The 23,227-nt window shown below is 41.9% G+C and overlaps 1 protein-coding gene across 2 annotated transcripts in view; it reads right to left on the bottom strand.

Moving 5' to 3' along the window:
* The window catches only part of spred1 (sprouty related EVH1 domain containing 1), a 38,453-nt gene extending 19,950 nt beyond the window's left edge, over positions 1–18,503 (bottom strand). For both annotated transcript variants that reach the window (XM_080042595.1, XM_080042596.1), the window contains exons 1-2: positions 17,812–18,503; positions 2,602–2,899 (exon numbers count right to left, since the gene is read on the bottom strand). In XM_080042595.1, coding sequence (XP_079898721.1) covers positions 2,602–2,899; positions 17,812–17,843 — 330 coding nt within the window. In that variant the 5' untranslated portion in view covers positions 17,844–18,503. The remainder of the gene's footprint in view (positions 1–2,601; positions 2,900–17,811) is intronic.
* Positions 18,504–23,227: the final 4,724 nt, after the last annotated feature.

Here is a 23,227-nt window from a genome sequence, read left to right as displayed (position 1 = left end):
TCCCGTCTATCTGGCTCCACCTCTGCTTCCTGCTCTTTGACTACACGCATCTCTTTCCCTGATTCATCTCCAATCTAATGCGCCTTCTTTCCCACCAGCCCAAAATATGTTGCCATTGTGATTTCAAAATAATCAAATCTAATCTCAGATCTGTTTTTTCCTTCCGTCTAGCTCACGTTCCTTCCCCATCAGGGATGTTGGATTGTCATTGTGCTATTTCTATTCTGTTCATTTCTGGCTGAATTAAAAAAAACTCCGAAATGACACATTTGTAAGGAGATGACGCATTTTCTTTTGAAGTGCTTTAGTCATAACAAATCAAACCTTTTATAAAATCTAGAGGCTCTTCCTTGGGTCTCTTTTTATTAAAGTTTTATACAACATCATTTGCATGTGTCTTTTGTCTATTGCTGTTGTTTTCATGGACTCATCGCTCAGCCTCTTCTCTTGTGATGCCCTCAGACTGTCGGTAGCGCTGTGGTTGAAGCCAACCCTCCCCGTGGCACTGGGTGGCATCCTGATAGACCTACACATGGCGGGCTGTTTGTTGTGGTGGCTGGGGGATAGACGCTGGCGGTGATAGGGGTGTTTTTTTTACCACATCCCAGAAGAGTTGCCGGGATTCTCTGAGCCTCCACGTCTATAACCCTGCTGTCTGAACAAACAGCAGTCCCGTCACACCCTTTCCTGTGCCACACACACGCTTGGATAGCAACGCACAAACACACAAACACGCCGTAAAACACAAAACGCACATAAAATGCGTTCAGTCAAAAATAGATTTGAAGTGATTTAGAAGATTAATGCTGGATAGTCAGGAGCCACCAGACTCTGTGCATCATGGTGGCCCTCCTCGGTCTCCTGACATCTGACAAGAGAGTTTCTCTTGAGCGCTTAAACACACACGCACAGATTTACACTCTCGTCACCACAGACCAGGATTATCCACCCAGTGCATCTACTGGATCTGTTTTACATCTGCAACACAGACTGAGCCCTGAGACAAGAAGGTCACGAGCTTGACAGCAGCTATACAGCACAAGTCATAAGGATTAGAATGGCCCAAACAGAGAAAACAGACTAACTAACCGACTTTGCAGGTTATGTGTTTGTTTATGTATGTACACATATTGGTAAAAACTAAACTAAAATATTTAAAATGAAAGCAAATAGACCCATAGTTAAATATGTTAGTAATTAGAGATATTAGTAATCCAATGCATGTCTTATCTAATAAATTGTATTACACTGATGCACAGCCCTTCAGACGCAACACATACACATCTGTAATAAAGCCAAAGTAGAGCGCTGCAGCTGAGTTTTTTTTATTTGAGCTGTGTAGGACATTTTTCCATCTATGAATGAAGCTCTATACTTCTGTCAAAATGTGCTTATAAAAGTGAATCATTTGTTTGATTCTGTAAATCTTTATCAAGCAAAAGTATAGTTTTCTTCATGGATTATTTAATTCTTCTTCATCATTTTTTTTTTTTGCGAAGACTTTACACAAGAGATGAAAATAGTAGTGGATTAATCGAAAACATTTCGGATTGTAGAATATTTTTTCTGACTTAATTAACTGACACATACAGTCTTTACATCACACGTTAAGAAAAGGAAATGCTCATAAAAAATACTTGTGTACTTATGGGAAACCAGAGTGAGTGTGAATTTCCAGCCCGTATTCCATCGTTTAGGGTCTCTTCCAAGCTCTTTGTGTGTTTCCCACATCCCTCATCCCACATTCTTTGCTCCTGAGTAACCTGCCCTTCTCCCTGATGATATCATCATGCATCACAGCATCACGCAGTTCGCTCCTATTTGCAGATACCTGCGCCATGGAGGAAAGCCAAACAACCACTTCCTGTGTGACTGTGAGTGTGTGTGAGTGTGTGAATGAGACAGAGATAGAGAGAGAGGGGGGAGTCTGGAGGATGGGGGCTCGGGGTGATCTCATCCAACAGAATGTACAGTCTCTGGTTTGTGCACCTGAATGTGCATGAGAGAGACAGAATGACTAAATAACCCAGAAAGTGTCACACATCAACATTTAAAGCCCCTGGAAACATGGTCTAGATAGTAAAAATCTATATACGGTTTCAAATTTGGGAGTCTCAATAAGCTTTTTTTCAAAAAATCTGATTGAATAATTTTTTCATAAATGTTTTACCGTTTCACAGGACTGTGTGAGCGTGGCCACATCAAACTGTCTCCATGGCAACAGAACGGTCATGATTGGTATTTATTGGGCCGGTTTCACAGACATGGATTAAGCCTAGTTCTGGACTAAATTGTACTTTCAATGGACAATCTCCATTCAAAACTCCATTTAGTCCAGGGCTAGGCTTAATCCATGTCTGTGAAACCGGCCCTACGTGTAATAAGAACCAGGGCAAAGCCCCCCCCATTTATACCAAATTTCTGTAAAGTTTATCAAACTTCAATGACAATATATTTTATTTGGATTGAAAAATATGTTTTTCAGATGCTAACTATCATGCAACTATAACTCCGCAAATTACATCCATAGAAGGACTTTTTGGATTTAGGGTATTACATGGGCTTTGAGTTACGTGTATCGGTATAAATAGTTCCCCTTACCAATTTGTCTTTGAGCCTCTCGCCCTTGATGTGGAACTCCACGGCGGTGGGGCTGGGGCTTGGGCTGGGACTGGGGCTAGGACTGGGGCTACAGGGGCTGAAGCTGCTGGTGCTGCTGAGGCTGCTGCTGCTGCTGCTTCCTCCTCCGCTGCCTCCACTGTGGGTGCTGCCGCTGTCCTCCGCCCGGCTGACCTTATAGACGGTGACACAGCTAAGGCCCCCGCCGCCCAGAGGAAGCCACCCACCACTGGAGTCATCCCGAGTCATGACCACTGCTCTCACACGCGCATAACTGTCACTGTGGAGGAGGAAAGGGAGGAAGACGAGGAGGGTGGAAGGTGGAAGGAAAAAGAAGGGTAGGGGAAAAGGGGGGGGGGGGGCAAAAGAAAAAAACAACGCATTTTTAGTGAACATAGTCAGTGGAAACGTGTATTTTAAAGCTATAAGTCTGTTGCCCCCATGAGGAATTCTGAGTAATTACAAAAACACTGTCGGCGAATCTACATGAGGTAAGCCTTTGGAAGTTGTCCGTGGATTTTATTCCATCTGCTGTACCGCCCAGGTTTTTTCTTAGCAGCAGAATCAACAACCGAAACATTTTGTGGGCGCTTCTTGAGCACTTGCGCCAGTATCGGGGGGGGGGGGGGGGGGAGACACCAGTTTGTAATGATTGGAATACTGAAAAATACACAGAGTTTTGTAGCGCTGATAGGCTTAATCAAATTCATGTCAACTCATTTGGCAATGGCTTGAATTTAACTGACATTCATTTATATGAAAAATGTAAGCAATATAGCTTTAATATTTGCCTTTAAGGGTCTTCTCCTTGAGGGTCTTTTCTGGTGACCTTAGAATTCACTTAGATGACAAAAATATGATCAAAAGTAGACAGCCTACATGACACATCAGCTCCCCCCCATAATACTGTTGAACCACAGCCTAAACAAGTCGTAGTAGAGTGCATGTAGTCTACACAATATGGTCAGTGCACGTGTAGTGAGGATTGGAACACTATACAGACACACGGAGAAGATGAAGCGAGGAAACCGGTGCTAAATGTCTACTACATCCCATTTGTCCAGCAACTTTTAAACACAGGTCACCCACCACCACGTGCCACATCACACTAACACCAATGGTGAGATTGCATGAAACAAATGCTAAGGAAATCTAGGGTGTGGCAGAAGCTTTTACTAGGAACAAGCTAGCCCTAAAATCTGCCACAAAATTAAACTAAATATACTGAAGGAGCAAAGTCAAGGATTCAGCCCTGGATTAAATGTATATTTTTGTGTTGCATGATACAGCACACTACTGGCTTCGATTTCTAAAGTCTGAAGCCGTCTGTGTATGTTTAACCCTGGTCAGAGGTTGACTGACCATATGGCCAAGTTCAGGCTCTGGCCACAGCTGATTTCAAACTTTTAGCTCTATAAAGCGGGTAGTTTCAGACCAGACAACAAATGACAGGGGGCTCCAGCATTCAGATGATACTGCTATTGCCTGTCTAACGCACCTTTCTCATGTCCTATACTGATGATACAGTGTTTCAGCAGACAGTATGCTTGAAACTAAATACCGACATAAATATACATCATACTTCAACATCTTATTCTGTGTCTCCCTACCTCCTTTGCCCCTCCTCTGTTCCTTCACTCAAGAGTCAGATTTTCCCACCCCCACACTGATTAGATAACACAGACGGCATCGGGACGCCGGAAGTGACAAAGGTCGGGGTGTGCTGAGGGCAGCGTTTTTTGCAGAGACTCCTGGTAACATATTAAAGACTGGGGAAGATCTGAGAGAGCTGACAGAAAACGGGCAAAGTAAAGAATGTGACTGCCAGATGTCTGTGACACGTCACTCTCGGGCAGACTTCCAGGTCAGCCAATGAAGATGACTTCATAGGGTCCAAAAGATATTATAAAGAAATGTCTTCTAAAGATAGTGTCCAAATATGAAACAGTGATAAAGGGAAAAAATTTCACTCTCTGTTAACATCTAATATAGATAATTAGTAGCTCAGGCTGCCTCCGCTCCCTCTCTGTCTGCATTCTGGCCTATACTCTGTAAGACTAACCTTTGCCCTCATGCCTTCCACACCCTTGGCAAACCTCTGTACCCAGGTTATTAGTTAGTAATTCATCTATGAGCCAGTGAGCATTAAATCTGAAGCTAGTTTGTTGCATTGTCCCTGCATGTTAAAGCTTTGATATCCTAGCACCTGGACATAGTTATCCAAAGTTCCAACAAAGGTTTGATCAGCACGATAAGTAAACTTAAAACCAACTGATAAAAACAGATGGCCAGGCCAAGTCTGTTCAGACACACACACACAATTGTTTTAAAGACTAAAGACAAATGTAATTAAGTAAATAAATCAATATATAAAAAAAGTATGCATGAATCACTAACAGCATTGTTAAACATTTTAAAGGTGCTACGAGGAACTTATAAATATTTCTGAAACAGTCTAATTTTTCCTCTGATGATCATAAATTACATGTAACAGCAAACAAGACCATCAGTGCAAAGAATGCTATTTTTATATAGTTGTTTTTTGTCCAAAGGGGGCGCTTGAATTAACACAAACTGAAAGTTCCCTGGAGTACCTTTAAAGTTGCTATAATCAATAGAGCAATATAACGTTTCAAATGTCAATGGGAAAGCTTCATAGATAGTTTCAGATCATTGTTTAGCTGCCCAGCCTGGAACTTTGCCTCTTTTACTTTGCTATTCCAGCTCTTAGAGAATAGTTTTTTAGCCACAGTAGGCAGCTGTAAGAACCCATGGTACACTGCCTATTCAATCGCAAACTGTAGTCAGACGCAGTTAGCAAATAGCTGGTGAATGTAGTGCAGCGTTTCGCAGCTAAAGAGTCACATCCTTCCCTATAGGAGTAAGTTAAGACCAAATGCAGAGAATTAATACCCCTTTCCCACCAACGGGAACCAGGTGTCAGCTCCGGGCTGGTGCTGGGGCCAGTTCGCCACTGGTTTCACCCTGGCACAAGTTGCAAATTAAATTACTCTTTAATTAGCTACTCTTAAACTAGTTAGTTTCTTAGAAGCATGAAAAATAAATATTTGAGAAAAAGCTGAACTGGTCTGCTAACACTTTTATGGTTATACTCAAGCTCATTGGTTTCTTTAACAAAATAGAAAGAGATGAGTTATCAACAATTATTGATTGTTTCCTAAATTTGATAGACAGTTTTACGTGCTGCTGAGTTACCTTGCTACAGCTGCTTTCAAACTAAAGTTCTGAATCTAGAAAATCATTGATCACTTTACTTATAATCACAAGCAGATATCATGTTCAACTTCTAATATAAAATATTTATACATCCTTGAATATCTTTCCTTGTTTTGACCTTCCCTTAACTCTTCACAAATCAATAAACAATCCTTTGTTCAGACTGAATGGTTATCAATCAAACCCTGCAATGATATTTAATATCTGAGACCTGTGGACACCACCACCTTGTTGATGTGCCCATCCGTTTCAGCAAGCTTTGAAAGTCTCGCCCAAACTAAAATGGACCACACTGGAAGTCTTCAGGAAAAAAATTAAGAGACCTGGATTTTTCTTCAATCTTCATCTCTACATTACTTAATGAAAATGTTTCTGAGGGGAATTTGGTAGAAATGTTGTCAGTAGTTTATAAAACAATAATGTTAATTTTACTCAAACATATGCCGATAAAAAGTAAAACGAGAGACACTGAATATTTGGAGTGGTCTCTTAATTTTTTTCCAAAGCTGTATGTTGTTATAATTATGATTATCTCCAATGACATTTTAAAATATCATGTTGCGATTTTTCTGCCCCATAATGAGCAAACTGATCCAAAAATAAGCTACTCTGCCAATCAAATAAATGTACAAAAATACTAATGGATAGTGGTGCTGGACAGTGACGGGTACAGACAGAACAGGTTGAATTGCCTACACCATTAATCTCTTATCAACCTAAATGTACTCAAATCAAAATGTCAGTTTTCTGCCTCACGTGCTGCCCCTGAATTTAAACACTAACTGGTGGTCATGGTAGACTGACGGACAAACACAACCACAACCTACTCCCTCCTCGCAACCTCTTAGTAACACCCTTTCTGGTTTCACCTCATAACAGTGCCACATAAGCAGTGCTTAACCTTACACGAGGACCCCTGCCACAGCGGGGAAAAAAATCATTTTTGAGCAGTATAACAGGCAGTAAAAGAGGGAAATACTGCAGCCGTTACACCCCTCTATGGCCCCCAATAAAGGATGCGGTTGATGGGTGCAGGAGGGGCTGTCAATCAGGCAGTGGGTCCCTGGGGTGAACAGAAGGCAGGCGGTGGTGTCGCTCAGCCATGACCAGGGCACAATGACCAGGGCCTGACCCTTCAGACCTACCATCACACACATGCCAGCCACCATGACACTCACAGGGAGGGGGGCTGGGCCCAGAGAGGAAGTTAAGTGGACGTTTTGTATATACACACATTTTTGCATCGTATACACATCTTTGCAAGTTATATGGTCAGTATATAACTCCTTAGCAGTCCTGTAAAATGGCATACCCAAAGTAAATTGTAAGCTGTGGAACTTTTGGAGTACATGTCATCTGTGAGGCTGTTCTTTTATTAAATATAACAGTAGCATCAGTAACAATCAATATGAGTGTGTGTGTGTGTGTGTGTGTGTGTGTTGGGGGTGAGGGGGCGCTCGTGGTGAAGTGGTTATAGTGTCCCCCGAGACCCGTGGTCGTAATATGCATGTCATTCCCCTCTCTACCCCATTTCATCTCTGTCTCTCCAAACTATCAATAAAGCTTGAAAAACTATTCTTGTAAAAAAAAAAAAGTGTAGCCTAGCATACTAACCTGACCACGCTACCACTGGCACTGAGTTATTGAAGTTTGACCACACTGAAGTTATGAATTATTTTTTTGCACACAGATGCTTGCAGAAGACTACTGTATAGCTGGGATTTATAAGCTGGAAAACTCAATGGGTCCACAGCCACAAGCGGAACCTAGTGAAATTTGATAACAATTCTCAAATGACCCATAGAAACCATGGTCACATACCTAGGATAATAAGTAATAAACAGTAATAACATACATCAAACTATGTAAGCTTACATTATTTACAACTAAAACTCCCCCAAAAACTTTTGCCCTTTGCCATGTGTACAGAAGTTGTTGGGAGCCTGAAGCTTGCCTTTGAGGTACCTCTCCCCAGTTCTGCCTTTGATGCTTCCCACTAAAGCAGCATACCAGTTTGTTCAGAATCTCATTTGCTATACAAGAAATGCCAGTCATCCGTATACAACTCAGTTGCAACCAATTTCAGTCTTTACTCAAAAGAAGAACTACTTTTTAATGAAGACCCTCGTTGGCAATTGTCGGCTGTTGACAGGACATGGAAGCTCTTATTGGCTCAAAAGAGTAGTCAGACCAAAGGTTAAGATGTAGCGGACATTTTCACACCGATGTGTCTGGCAATGTTTACATGCAAACTTGATGGAAAATACACTGAAAATAAAATAGATACATCTGCCAGCGCATTCCAAATGATGCAGCAGCAGTAGGGATTTATGGATGTAATAATGGTTTTTGGACAAAATATTTTACTAATGGGTATTTGAGCTGGTTGACGTTGATCTGAAAGGGGCGTTGAAATCAAAAATATGAACTTTTCAAACTGGAAAGTAAACAACAACCAACAAGTGTACAACATATCTAAGAGAGTAAAAGGTTCCATTGGCTCATGCTCTTTCCCCTCATTTCCTTGCTTATGGTACAGTACAGGGTTAAAAAATATGCAACCTGCTGCAACACACACAAACGCGCACACACACACACACACACACACACACACACACACACACACACACACACACACACACACACACACACACACACACAGTTCAGAGTGGGATAGCGGAGACAAAAGCTGGCCTCCACTCCCCTCGCTGGGAGCACACAGTCGACTGGACACACAATTGAGAGCGGAAGCAGATCAGCTGGCCTGGGCCGGCGAGCAGAGGGGAGAGGGGGGAGAGATAGAGAGAGAAAGGAGCCCCCCATTCCAAATTATTCCAAGTTATTCTGCTGGATGACTGACTTCATTTCCGACCAAAAGCAGGAGAGACAAACAGAGGGAGGGGTGGGAGTGTACCGGAGGATTGTGGGGGAGAAAAGGAGGAGGAGGTGGCTGTGGATGGGAACAGGGTGGAGATCAAGGTGACAGTCAACAGCTCCCAACCACCTTTTCTATTCACAAGAAGTGTGTGCCACGGCTTTTATGGCATGCATACAATTTATGACGGAGGAGGCAATATAGAGATTTAACCTAGCATTTCAAACCTCATTTTAAGTGAGAGCAAGGAACAAACAAAACACTAAGGGCCTCATTTATAAAGGTGTGCGTAGAATCCATCCCAAAACATTGCATCCGCACAAAACCAAAAAGGAAAGAGGAAAAAGGGAGGCAACCGGCCGCAAAGAAAGCAACTGGGAAGGAAGAAAGCCCGTGACGTGCAAGTGCTGCAGTAACTGGCACACAAACACACATGCACGTGCTTATCTCATATCATGATTCGTTATAGTCTTTGTAAAGCAGTTCCGCTTAACTTTGTACTGTCTGTATGAAATATCACGTATTAGCGTACCTGCAGGCCTACTATGTAGGCCTATATAAAATATGTTGTGACAAGTGAAATAATGCCTATAGTCTATTCGAGAGCATTGTTTATCTCCCGTGAGATCCACACATTTCCAACAACGTCAGATTATAGTTTAATCTTCCAGGGTGAATTGTTATGGCAAAGACATGTGTGTAATAATCTGCTAAATTCATAACATGATTTTATCTAACGAAATATACAGTTTTAATTAATATTTGTTGGCCTTAACTTTGTACAAAACTACTTTTTACACACCGCTTAAAATTTGCTCTCCCGCTGGCCACTCACGGAAACACCTCCCGACGTATAGGATATTATTATAGAGTAGCGCTATAAGATTCAACTTATACAATATAACCAAAACATGTAGACCTAGGCTACTTGATAAGTAATTCAACCTACATCACAACTGCATGCCATAGACTACAGTAGCCTATATTAACAACTATAGGTAAGCTTATACATTTTATTGACTAAATATATTGGGTGCCAAGCATTTCACAGTCATTTGTCTGTGTTTTTCTGATGATTGAGCTTTATTTTGTGGTGTTGCCATTGAGTGTCGCTGATTCCCCGAGTCTGGAAAACCTTGCGGTGAGCTCTACGCATGGTCGAAAGTTGCCGTGGGAATACGCACACTTCTCCGCAAAGAATTTTTCTATACCAACTTTTGCCACCGCAAATTTGACCACACATTTCTACCTGGCTACGCAAGGTTTTTGTGCGCAGCAATCTTTATAAATTATAAATATATATATGTTAAGTATAAATACTTAAGAGGTCACATACACAATGAATATTTAGGTTCAAAATTGGAATTTGGTATTCTACGAGAAACAGTTTTCATGGTGTGATATCCCAAAAATGTTTCCTCTTTTCAGCCTCTGTCTGTAAAGCTCTGTTTTAGAGCCGGTTTCTTTAAGTCCCGCCTTCCAAAAAGCTTGGTCTGCTCTGATTGGCCCATCTAGGGGTGTGCTTATCCCAGTTGGACATAGTGCTAAGTTATGTTGGTAATGGGGGCAACGTGGTTTCTCCCCTTATGACGTCATAACAGGACAAATATCTGACTGGGGTTTTTGAATAAAGGTTTCCAGAACGGTGGAGAAAAAGAGTGAGGGTTGTTTTTTCTCCTACTTTGGGAGTCTGTAGTCACACCGGGGATCAATGTTAATGTTGAGAAAAAGTGAAAAAGTGCATTTTGCATAATAGGTTAACCACTTGAAATACATTGTGAGAAGAGGAGAGAAGAGAAGAGAAGAGAAGAGAAGAGAAGAGAAGAGAAGAGAAGAGAAGAGAAGAGAAGAGAAGAGAAGAGAAGAGAAGAGAAGAGAAGAGAAGAGAAGAGAAGAGAAGAGAAGAGAAGAGAAGAGAAGAGAAGGCGTGATGGGGGAGCACGTGCAGACCAGGCCGGCCTGGGCCTCGAGGCCGGCTGCTCCGGTGTATGGTGGAGAAAGGGGATCCTGGGACAACCATTTCCTAAGTTGACAAAGTGGCCGTTTGTCTGCTGCTCCGGCCCATGGCTCACTGGGCTCCAGCATGCCATCATGCTTCGCTCCTGTCTCAGCCTTGGGCTTCCCACCACAGAGGGGAGTGGTGGAGAGGAGGCCAGGGCCAGGGTATGAGGAGGTGGGGGGGGGTTATTGAAAGGAAGACAGGAGGGAGAGAGAAGAAGGGAAGGAGGAGAGGAAGAGGAGGAGTGCAGGAGGAGAGGAGAGAGAGAGAGAGAGAAAGGATGTGGCCTGAGCCCTGGGTGCTCGCCAAGTCACCCTCCCTTTCCTCCGCTCCGTCTCCCCCTTCTACCCAACCCCTCCCCGGCTGCCTCTCTCTACACAATGGCCGCTTCTCTGCTGAAATTTCACGTTATTGGATCCCGGGCCTGGAGTTTTGTCCTCCCACAATGTCCAGGCAGCGGAGCATGCTGCAGGGGAGACACACTCTGCAAGCTAAAAGCTGGAAAACCATTCCTCCTTTCATTAGCATCAGAAAAGGGGAGAAAAGTTCCCCCCCCCCTGCCACCTCTTTTTTTTCCATCGCCCTTTTTCCTCCCCATCTCTCCCCTGTATCAAAACCGGAGGAAGGCTGTCAGGCTCGGTCAAGCTCCACTAGACCACTTTGGTTCGTAGGACTTTTAAAAGGGGGAGGGTGGAATCATTAAAATATCATTGGGAAAATAAATACAAGCTACTTATTCCAATCCGATTCTATAGATTATCCTCCAAAAGGAAAGCAATCAGGAAAAGTAGAGGGTGGTGGGGGGATGGAAGGTGGCGTGAAAAGCTACTCTGAGTATGACTCATTCTCTATGCTTACTAAAACGTGTGGCTAACAGCTGTTATCAGAGATAAAAATGTGGCGCATTGATATTTCCTGAACAGCTTTAGTCTTTACCTAAAATGCAAGAGGTCCTGATGTATTCAATGTAGATCGAGTTGCCCAAAGATCTACACAAAATCCAAGGCTTGTAAAGAAGTATATAATATCAAGAATCAGTCAAGAATTTATAATAATGTAATCCACCATAATATTTCCCTTTGAAACAAAAATCTAGAGTAACAGATGGTAACTTGGGGCTTAAGTTGTAAGAGGATAAAGTGGTGCAGTTTCCTTCGCTGTAATCACGCCTCATTGAATAAATGAATAACATGCAATCTGGGACTCGACCGTCGATTCCAGCAGTGCATCTAATCTGAACGGTGCAAACTAGCTGGCCAATTAGCCACGGTTCAAGTCCCCTAAATAACCAGTGGCAAACTCAAGGGCACAGACATACCCAAAACAAACACCAACATGACCTAACATGGACGCAGTGCAAATTATGACATAAGGGCCACAACAAGACGCTTTTGAATGAGGCTGTCTGTCCACCATTAATAAAACAGAACAAATAATGGGACAATGGCGACAGGAACACCGACAGGCGGCCGGCCTCACAAGCCCCGCTACATTAGCCGCAGTGAAAACTAATACGTTTGGCTATAGAAAAGAGAAGTGAAAGAGAAATTTGCCCTATCTCCTCTCAACACCTCGGGCTGCTGGTGAGTCATCTCCCTCACAAGAACATTCAGCTTACCAACTGACTCAGGAAAAAAAAACAGAACAAGCCTACTCTGCTGCTGCACCACACAGCGAAGCTACACTTCAAAATGTGCCACCATCCCTTCACAGAAATACCACCTAATATGATGACAAATGAACCAATCACAGTCACTTCTTTTGGTAGCATCCGTCAAGATATAGACCCTAAACCAGCAGATGAATGTCAAAACTGCTCACTCAAACAGCGTTTCTAACATTGATTCTTAACCAACCCCTCTATTACCGGAATGGGCCTGCGACCCCAATGACAATGTTTTAGGTGCCGCCACAGCGCCGTGGCTCTATAAATCAGAAGGAGTCCCATGTGTGTATCAAATGCCAAAAAAGTATTCTCAAACATCAATCAAAGCCACATATTGAGATGATCTTAATTTGAACCGCAAGCATTTGGAAAATTAAAACCTTGCGCTTGCCATTACCAAAAAGAAAAAGGGGAACCACAAATTTCGACTGCTGCGGCGTCTATGGTCTTCTTTGAAGTAAGAGTAGTCTCCAGGGACTGGAGCGGGACTCGTCAGTTACTCTCAAACCCAGGAGGAGACTGAGGGGAACAACGCAGCCGTCTAGCTGTGGGAGAAACCGTCGATACACCACCAAACCATGATGATGGCCCGTAGACGTAAAGAGAAACTGCTGTTACAAGTTGTAAACCCTCAGTGCGTGCCCTGTTGTTGGGAGTAACATAACATTATCATCATCATCACTAACCAACCTATTAGCTTGTCTTGAAAATCAATTGGATTCACATTCAAGCAGCTTTCCATTGACTCTCTGCCTGGACGATGTGGAGGAATCAGGGAACACTTTTACCGACCAATAAAAGCCTGTTCCAAACGCTAAATATAGAAACTATACAGGACAAAATGATCAAAAAGTTACTGAGCAGATAAAAATATATGTTCTTACGGGCCTCCAATGAAATCCTATTTAAAAACTTGACTCATTAATTCACTTATATATGACATAAAGCTATGTTTGCTTGAATCTATTCATCTAGGATCGGGGCCTATCCCCCCCAGAAACACATACACATGCCAAATGTTCCGAGGGACATAATCATACACGTGTGTGAAACCCCTTCCTGTTTTCAAAGTGTTTGGAAACTCAATCAAAGACACAAGGTTTAGGATTTACATCTGTGCCCTTTTATGTCTGTGGCCTCACAGGAAAGAACCATCTCAGCCCAGCTGCAGCAAAGAGCTCAAAACAAGGCCCAGCCTTGATGCTCCCGCATGCAGCACAACTGAAAACAATATCCACAATTCAGACACTTAGTGCTAAAAGCACTTCTTAGAGGCATTGAGATATGGCCTGTGAACATCAGAGGCCCTTCTTGACAAAGAAATAAAGACAAGCCCTGCTATCTGGATGATGTGATGGAGACACAAGTTTTTCAGTACGTCCACATCAGGACTTGGTCTCACAAATAAGAACATTTGTTTTAAGTAAGCTCATACACTGCTGACATACATGACAGTTTGTGCTTGCTCCTAAAATACTTGAAGAGGAAATGAAAATTATAAGAGGGAAGTGGCTCGGGTTTAAAATACACAGAATCCAGGACTAAATCTGGCCATGGGAATGGAACAGTCCACCACTGTACAAGGCCTGTTCAGTTTGTTGGCTTGTCTCAGTTACAGACAGTGCAGGCCCTCTGGTTACACAGAGGATCATTGTCATTAATCAAACAAACAACACAACAGCTTCTAATGGCAAAAGCAGACAGTGGGGAACAACTGTTCTGTATGCAAAACAAATGTTTAGATTATGCAACTTTTCACCCTTAGTAAATTAAGTTAAAGCCGAGAGGGATTTAGCGTGAAAATGCTTTAATTTAAATGTATTTCGTACACACACGTCTTATCCTAATAAAATGTGAGAAAACCAGTAGGCTGTTACAAGTTCCCTAATGTATTTGTCAAATAAATAACACATAAGTCTCCGTAAAAACCACTGTGGTCACAAGCAACACTTCCCCAAAAAGAATACAGAAGCTAAACCAAAGATGTTTTCAGCTCAGCAGACTTTATAAAAGCTAGTAGAAGTCTGTAGCCATGATGACGAGTCGACTAGTTCATCTAGTAAAGCTAGGTGTCCATGGAGGTCATCTCCAACAACTGGTTATAACCCCCAAATTATACTGACGATTATAAAAAAAAAAGGTCCAGGAAATTATTTAGCTTAACATAAGGGCCACAGGATATAGGCAATTACCCCCGGCCATAAAGCACTAGCCCTAACAGCTGAAGTAGCTGTCTGCCTTTGTCGTTTTTAGGACATGATGGGGGTTGTTTAGGAGGAATGTGTTTGGAAAGCTCCGCAACAGGAATGGGAGTGCAAAACAGCCCTCAGGTGATAAGATCACGACACCCACACTGGCAGATAAAACGCTGAGCTGTCAAATCAATCACTCAGATAGGAAGAGGACACAGAGAGAGAGGAATCACAGAGGATCACCTGACTGGCAACAGACAATACCAGTGAACTGCAGGAATCTTATAAACAACCACGAGGCCATACCCTATACAAGTGTTCAACAGGATATAGTGGCGAACCACCTTCACTGATATAGAAATGGATGAGGGATTTATTTGATTATTCTGGTCTTTAGGCCCCAGACATACAAAACATCTACATTATGATAAGTTGGATGTTTATTTTCTTATGATGCGCATTGAGGGAGCACTGAGATGTTTATACCCATTCAATGTTAGAATGAGTTAAAAAAATAACTATTCAAATGTACGCAACACATTAAGTAATAACTATAAAGAGTATCTTAAGTACACAGATAATGGGCACCTTAATAGACCTCTGACCCCTGAGATAAATCATTTATAGTACGTGACATTCAGCAAAGAGGCTGCTTGCCCAATGCCCATATACGTTGATATATTTCCTACAATAGTCCTCATCTGCAAAATCCACATTAGCCTCACATCACACCTACACAGATCCCAGAGCAGACGCAAAACCAACATCTGACCAGGCTTTATGTGCCTTCTTGTCATTGCAGCCTTGTGAGTTGCACCAAGCCCAAGTAACATGTTCTCAGCAAAAGGGTGTGATGTGTGTAGTTTGGCTTACCACATATTATTCAGAAGAAGAAAAATACTTCAGGACTTCAGGATTTAAAAAAAAATTAATTAAGCTTGTAAACGGAAAGATAAACTCAAATGATAACCCCTGGATACTAAGAATGCTGTACATCTTTTAAAGAAAAGGCAGATTTTTACTTTATAGGATTCAGCAAGTGACTCATCACAGGTCTGAATGTAACGTATCAATGGTAGAGAGCACAATAGCACAATGTTAATGCAACTGTGGAAAAAAAAGGAAAAAATATTTTGATTATTATCCTTGATGCTAAAAAATACAAATTATTATATATGATTCTATTGTAAAATGTGTCAATAGACAAGAGAAAACTAAGGAGACATAAACATAAAGGGTTCAGGCAATGCTTGGTATTCTGTTCACTCCATTACTAGTATGAATCATACAACAGCCAGAAAGGTGGTGGAATCATAGCAACAATGTTTTGGATCACTTCGCCATCTTAGCTGCTGCCACCACCACGGTACAGTGTGGAACAAACTCAGCCAGCATACACTGTGTCTTGCACACCATTGGGGATCTTCAGGCTGTGGCAGCAGTTCCCAAAGTGGGGCCTGGAGGAGTCCCTGAGGTTATGCCAGGGAGTCCCAGGAAATTCAGGAATGGTTTCATTTCCCTGCTGCATAGAGGTTAACACACGGACGAGATGACTGCTCGAAAACAAGAGGATTCACCTTTCCTACTAGCATCAACCCATGCTAGGTTATTACACAATTTGTAGTTAAACGAGACATATAAGAATCAGCTCACATAAATGTTCCTAAAAACAATAATGTATTTAACTGAGAGTGAGTGCTTACATCATATTCTATTTGGTGTGGTTTGATGCAAGGAAGAAGCACTCCATGACATGTTACATAAAAAAAAACAGAAGTGTAGTTCAAGGACAAAGCCTACATTTATTAAATCAATCATCCTCATATAAAGGCTATGATAGACGGAATGGGGAAAAACATGGGTGTGTTTAGAACATTCAACCATGACACTGTGAATGGCTGAAAGGGACATATGACTACCTCTGTGACGAATACATTATGAAAGAAAATCCTCCGAGATGGGAGAAGAAAACGTCTCTTTAATAAAAACATGTGCCGCGCTTATTTAGGCTACAACACATAAATGACATAAGACTAACAATAATAAGACGAGCGTTGGTGTTTGGGCGCGATGCATTCATTGTACGGCGAAATGCAGGAAATGTGATCATTGTGTGATCCGTCGGTGCAATGCGAAACAGTGTACAGTGCTGTGAATGGGCAGGCAGGTACTTTATGAATGGAGGGGATCATGTGACCGCAGCACCTCCCGAAGCAGATATTTCTCACTGACTGTCAACAAGCGCACACAAGGGATCAGCCCATTAAAACAATAGCAAAATGCAACTCGGAAAGGGCACGACGTGCACAAAAACACACCGTGTACCGAGTGCTATTGTACCCGTGGGTGGTGGAGATTTTCGGCGTGCGTGTGACGCCTTTTTTAAGCGTTTTTGTGAATGGACATTGTGATATGTAAATGAATGTGATTGAGAAAAAAATGGCATCTTCGGCTTTTCAACGTTGACATTGCCGCAATCGACTCAGACGGGGATTTCATTTAAGAAACAGGCTAGACGGATGGAAACACAAAACATGATCCGCAAGATTTTTTTCAATCGAAAATCATGTACCGAAATCATGGCGGACAGCAGTTACATCCAAATCTGGATTTGTCAATTGGGAAGCTTTCTGATCATGATGTACTCAACAGACGTGTCTATAAAATCCCATGTGGACTGTACACTTGCTATGTGCATGTCTACAACGAGTGATCCCCAATAAACTGTCTTATAACTGCCAATCTATAAAGCTATAATAAACATCCTGGTCATATAATGGCCCTGTTAAATAAAGTATACACAGTTAACCATTAATCTACATATATAGGCCTACTGTGGTCTAATAGGAATTGCCACTTTATGCTAGCCTACATGTTAGTTAGTTAAATCTTTATCATATTAGGCTATGTATTAACTTACTATTTGGCCTATTGCATTGATTGTCAGACACTGTTCTTCATAATGTAATCCATAGAGCACATTTCGTTAAGCTTTCAAAACTACCCAAACAAACAGATTATAAGTATGTGCTTCTTATAATTGGTATTATAAGGATAGTAAAGTGATGAAATCCCAGCGTCGCTCCGTTACAGAGATGTCATTGCGAACTGGTGGTGCACAGCTCGCCGAGTAAAGCGTGTGTTAATAATATCTATGTAAGAACATGTTATTGCAGCTGGGTGTTGTATCTGTAAACATAGGAGATGTATAGACAGTACTCACTCGTTGTTTGGATTTGTTGAATCTTCACTCATTTTTTTCCTCACGGGGATCCAAATCCTAGCAATAGCATCGACGACGCAGCGACGGCGGGACAAAATACCACGAATATCACCATTTTCTCTTCACATGTAGAAATTACTCCCCTATTTCGGATAGTAAGTAGACGGTGTACAATCGGGCATGCCTGACTTAGCGTCCCTGTGATGAACCAAGTGAAGCTAGCTTCAACGTTAGCTCTGCTGGCTGGAACTAACGTTAAATCGCGAGGAGGAATGACAATCGTTGATTGATTTTATCCTCCCTGGAAGTAAAATCCGACCACAACAAATGGGCCATGGGCATCATCATCTTAAACAAAACACCGGTCCTCGCTATACAGAAAAAAAATAATAAAAAAATGTGGTTAGATCCTCAGAAAACGTAGAAATTGTTCGGGCTGTAGCGTTTGGCAGGTTATTTATGGCTGGCTGTCGAGCATCCATTCGCCAACTTCAGGTCCAGGACAACACTTGAAAAAGCGCTGTGGAGCGTTGCTCCGTCAACGTGTCCGAGTAATTTGCAGTAAAGGCATCCAAAGCCGCAAAAAAAACGTTCAAAATGCTTTCAATCTTAGCATAGACGCGCAAAGTAAAAGCAATAAGACGTGAAATTTCCTTGAGAAGTTGGTGGACATCTGCTTTAATCGAACTCCATTTTCAACTCGGGGGGAATGAAACATCGGAAAACTGGGCGGATGTGTCGACCCTCGCTTGAGAAAATTAGATCCTTCCGCGACGTAGTGAAAACACAACACTCTTGCGATAAAGTACGCTCAGCCAGCGCACAATTTATCGGATCTTATCAAAGAATAACACACACCGCAGTTTAATGCGTTCCCGTGTTGCTGTGGGCATTACATTAGGAGTGTTACTTTCCAAAGTTGATCTAAAGTAGTCCCCGCACTTCCCAAAAGAAGTTTCCCTTCAATCACGCATTGATACAAGAGGGAAGCGTCTGTGTGATAGCACGCAAAGAAGAAAATGATCTGGAGGAAGGACTTGGGGCTGACACACGGACTCGGCCATTAACAATTTCTGTTATTTTCTTTCATTAAGAGGTTTCGCCGTTATCGACCGCCCCTAACCGCTTGTTCAAAATGTTAATGTAAAATTGTGGCAAATTGCCAGGGAATGCACAGCAACGACTGCTGCAGCACGTGGAATTACATTAGATCCCCCTTCATGATTCATGTGTCTAAAGCTTCTATCCATGGTCTAAAGCCTAGGGGGGATTTTAAGGAATAGTCAGATCTATTTTATTTAGTTTTTAGTTAATAGCCTACATATCACCACAACGTGAAGTGAAAGGCTGAAAAAAGTTAATTCATTAAAAGGACAGGCCTACTTTCTGATAGCCTACAGAACTGTAGTCCATTCTGATGGATATAACCTTGTTATAAATGTCAGAGTGTGGTTTGGTTTCAGTAATACAATAGCCTATAAGGGTTAATAAAACATTAAGTACAAGATTAACCTCCATCTAATAAACCACAAACAAGGAGTTTGAGTTAAAACTAGCACATTTGTTTGAGGAGGGGATTAAAATACTAGGCTATTCGTATGGGTCTTGTCCGCTATATTTGAGGCAGCCCCACCTTGCACCCCAAACTCTAAGGAAGCTGGAGCATCCTCCAAAATAAAACAGTCTTAGAAGTAACAAGAAAACTTCATGCATGCACCTAAATCTTATTTGCAAATGTGTTTTTACATTTAAATTTTTTGGTCGCATTGCGTAAGACTTAGATGCTATTGGATTTCTGTGCTGTGTGTAAATGATTCTGCCTGGTTGTCATAGTGACAGCATGTTGTGTGAGAAGTTTCTTTGTATTTCTGTGGCTTTCATACTTGTGCCACGGCCTTATGTTGCAGCCATATAAAACACCCGTCTGTGTCACTGGAAATAGAGAGCCTGTGGATACAGGACCCTAACATGTGTCACCTTGACACATAGTCTGCGCTTCCTTTGATTAGATTTTCTGTGAGGTGTGCACTGCCATCCTGACGTCTGCCTGAGAGCTAAGGTTAATTTGTTTTATCACCAAATGTGATGCTTCCATGAATATTATGTGTGTGCTCAAAAGTCTCAAATTCTGTAATCAAGTTAAAATAAACAATTTCTGTCTGTGTTTCATTAAATGTGGCCACTTGTCTTCACTTCTCCATTTTTGAATTGGGTTACCATTGTCAAGATTGAGCTTACACGCCCAAATAAAGCGCCCCTTGTTTCAAATAGAGCGGAACAACAAGCAACAACCATGGATTTTCCCACTAGCATGCTTGTATCCTTTAGAGTATTCAGAGTTCAGGAAGTCAGACTTCTTTCTCATCTCACAAATGTGGATGGCCGAGTGCATTTCCTGTGTTTTTCACACGCTGAACACAACACACTGCAGTGTACTTAAACAAGGCAACAGGATGTTTAGCTAACAGAGGCATCCCTTGGCTTCCCTCACTAAGTGCAATCAGGGTCATCGCAATTCTCTTTAAGACGGTAAACAAGCTGACATTCCCATATTTGCCAGCAAGCCACCGCAGAATAAAGGATGTTTTTTTTGCACAGCACAAACCTCATTCCGCAGTCTTACACAAACAGAATCTTTACTTGACTTTCAGGAAGATGACTGAAACAATTTGCAGATAGTATTCCAATGAGATTTATTTTAGTTAAGTTCCTTCCCATTTCATTGACACATATTTTACAAACTTCTTGAGCTTTTCTTGTACTTGGCCTGATAAACCACTTGATAACTCGAGAGCTTTAATTTTCTAACTCGACATATGCTTCAAAAATTGAATTGCATAAATTAAAGCTTACTTGTGACTTTGTAATGTCAACATGAATGAGTCTGTGTAGGTTAGGAGTGGACTGTAATGCTTACTTTGAAAGAGCTGCAGACAATAAACGGGACACAATTTTTACATTTTATAGAATATTTCACAGATAAAGTTTTTAACATAGTATGAGGAATGAGACATTTTAAAATATCCTAAGAAAACTAAACTAGTTTTCCATAAAATAAACAACAACCCAGAAACATATCTCCATGGACAATCCTTTTTCGAAATAGCAACAGAGATTCATTCTTATTATCAGGCCATGATGACTGGAATCAGATGACGACCTCTGAACACAGGTGATGTGATCACCAGCTCGCAGCAGCACAAGCAGCCTCTGGTCACAAGAGAGGAGACGTGAAGGCCTCTCTTTGTAACAGCAACTATGGAAAGGAAATTCAGTGTCTGTGTATAGTTGCCGCCATACAGTCTGCCGGGACCTCAGGGCAGTTAGTGAGAAAGGCCGGAGATGGCTGTTGACAGCTTTCAGTAAATAACCTAATCTCAGGATCCTCTCCCCCTATGTTTGTTCTACCTCCCTTCCCTTTTTTCTCCATTAGTTCATTGTTTAAAAAAAATACTAAAATATTTCAGGTTATTGTAACTATGGTCAGTGTTTGGACTTCTATAAGTACTCTTAGTGCTAAAATGTTATTGCCTTCCATACTTAAAAACAATACAACTGAGTTTCTGCGGCTTGTCTGTGCGACCCCCCCTCGGACAATGAGGGTGGAATCCCAGCGAGCTGCTCGTATAGAGGTGTAGCTTAAACAGGAGGTGCTGATTTTTAAAGGCCTGGCAGCGGAACACAACAATGCACACACCTATGATTAGTGTGGGCCTGGACTTTGAGGCACGCTAATTGTAGGGTGGTGAGTAGAAAAGGTGTAGTGGCTGGAGGGGAAGGAAGTGTGAGGGCCTTCAGGCATGTTTGACTATGTGCTGTGTACTAGATCTCTCTTAACTGTCCCGGCCCTTTTCAGACTGTTTGTACATGCAGACTGTTTGAAAAATGCAAACATTTACCATATCGCTTAATCGTCCTCAGAATACCAGCTGAGGAATCTTTGATGTTATTCAAGAAAGCAGCATGATGAGATATTGATGTGGATAACTAGACGTGTTATGTGTGTCAAGCTTAAAGAGACAGTCTTGTGACCATGCACAAGGATGTCGGTTCAGTAGGAAGGTCATTATGGCTGCAAAGCCCCTTGATATTAGCACATCTCTGGGATTTTCTAAGTTCTGTAAATGGTTAGAATTTGAGCATTCAAAACACACAGTGGTGTGTTTTAAGAGGGGGAAACACGTTGTGTGCTATACTTGTGCTTAAAATGAACAGAAACCAAAAGTGTATCACTGTACTTTTAAGTAAAGTTTTGTTTAAAACTGTATTACAAAGCTTTTAATATATTATACATTACAAATGGTATGAGGGTAAGAGAGGCAACTCCACTTTAGAATTTATTTTGGGTTTGAAACTTGGCTTGATTACAGTTAACGCTCTAGAGTAGATGTGTACCAGTCGAATGTCTCAACTGCGAAAATGGGAAACTAAATTGGTTTCAGCCGCAGCTAGTTTTTTCTGCACTCGAGACTCTGTTACTTCCTATTGTTTGCATGTTGTGCGTGGGCTTGATTGAAACCTGATCTTGCTGGGGAAGCTGTGTTTAGGGTGAGGTGGACAGGCCTTTGTTGCTGCCTGAGGGGTGTTTATTTGGGCGGCTTCAGTTGGCTTCCCTGTAATCATCATCCAGCCCCACAGGATAGAAGGGATTAATGAATATGTTGGAGGGGAAGTTACAGATGACTATTTACCATTCTCATGGGGGATGTGAAGGAACAGCACAAGAGGCACAGGAGGAGAAGAAGTTTGCGCGTGCACACATGCATGCTTCGTGTGGTTGTGTGTGTGTGCATTTATGTACACAAGGATGAAGAGTGGGGAGACAGAGCTAGAGAGACATACTTTTTCTGCATGATCTCATATTGGTATTAATTTTATAAAATAATAAGCTTCCATTGAGAGGATTAAATGGACAAACCTATTCCATTCCCATTTCATCAGCCTGTTAGCTTAGCAACAATGACTTGAAACCGGCGGAAACAGCTAGCTAGACGTGTAGTTGTATAGTCAGTTTTTGTACGAAAAAAAAAGAAGCAACATAATTTAACTTTGGACAGAGCCAGGCTAGCTTTTTCCCAAAGTCTCCAGTCTTCGTTCTAAGCTAAGCTAACTATCTGACTCTTATCCATACAGCCATTAGGGGAGCGTGTCTATGTTCCCACAGCCGTTCCCACATTATAAATAATCCAACTATATAATAGAGTATAGTATGTCTGTGTGTGTGTCGGTCTCACTCCTATTGTAACCTCTCCCTGTTCCCTAACCCTAACCACCCAGCTGTGATGCCTGAACCTAATCACCAATTTCAGGAACATAGGGCTGTGGGACCATTGGGCTTTGGGAACATAGGGCTGACCCCGCCATTAGAGTGAAGTTGACCCACTCCTCTGTCATGCTACAACACAGAAAATAAACG

Source organism: Ammodytes marinus (genome assembly GCF_949987685.1).
Source record: "Ammodytes marinus genome assembly, chromosome: 15".
In the NCBI taxonomy this organism is placed as follows: Eukaryota; Metazoa; Chordata; class Actinopteri; order Uranoscopiformes; family Ammodytidae; genus Ammodytes; species Ammodytes marinus.
Note: the sequence above shows the minus strand (reverse complement) of the source record. Positions and strands in the feature narration are given on the sequence as shown.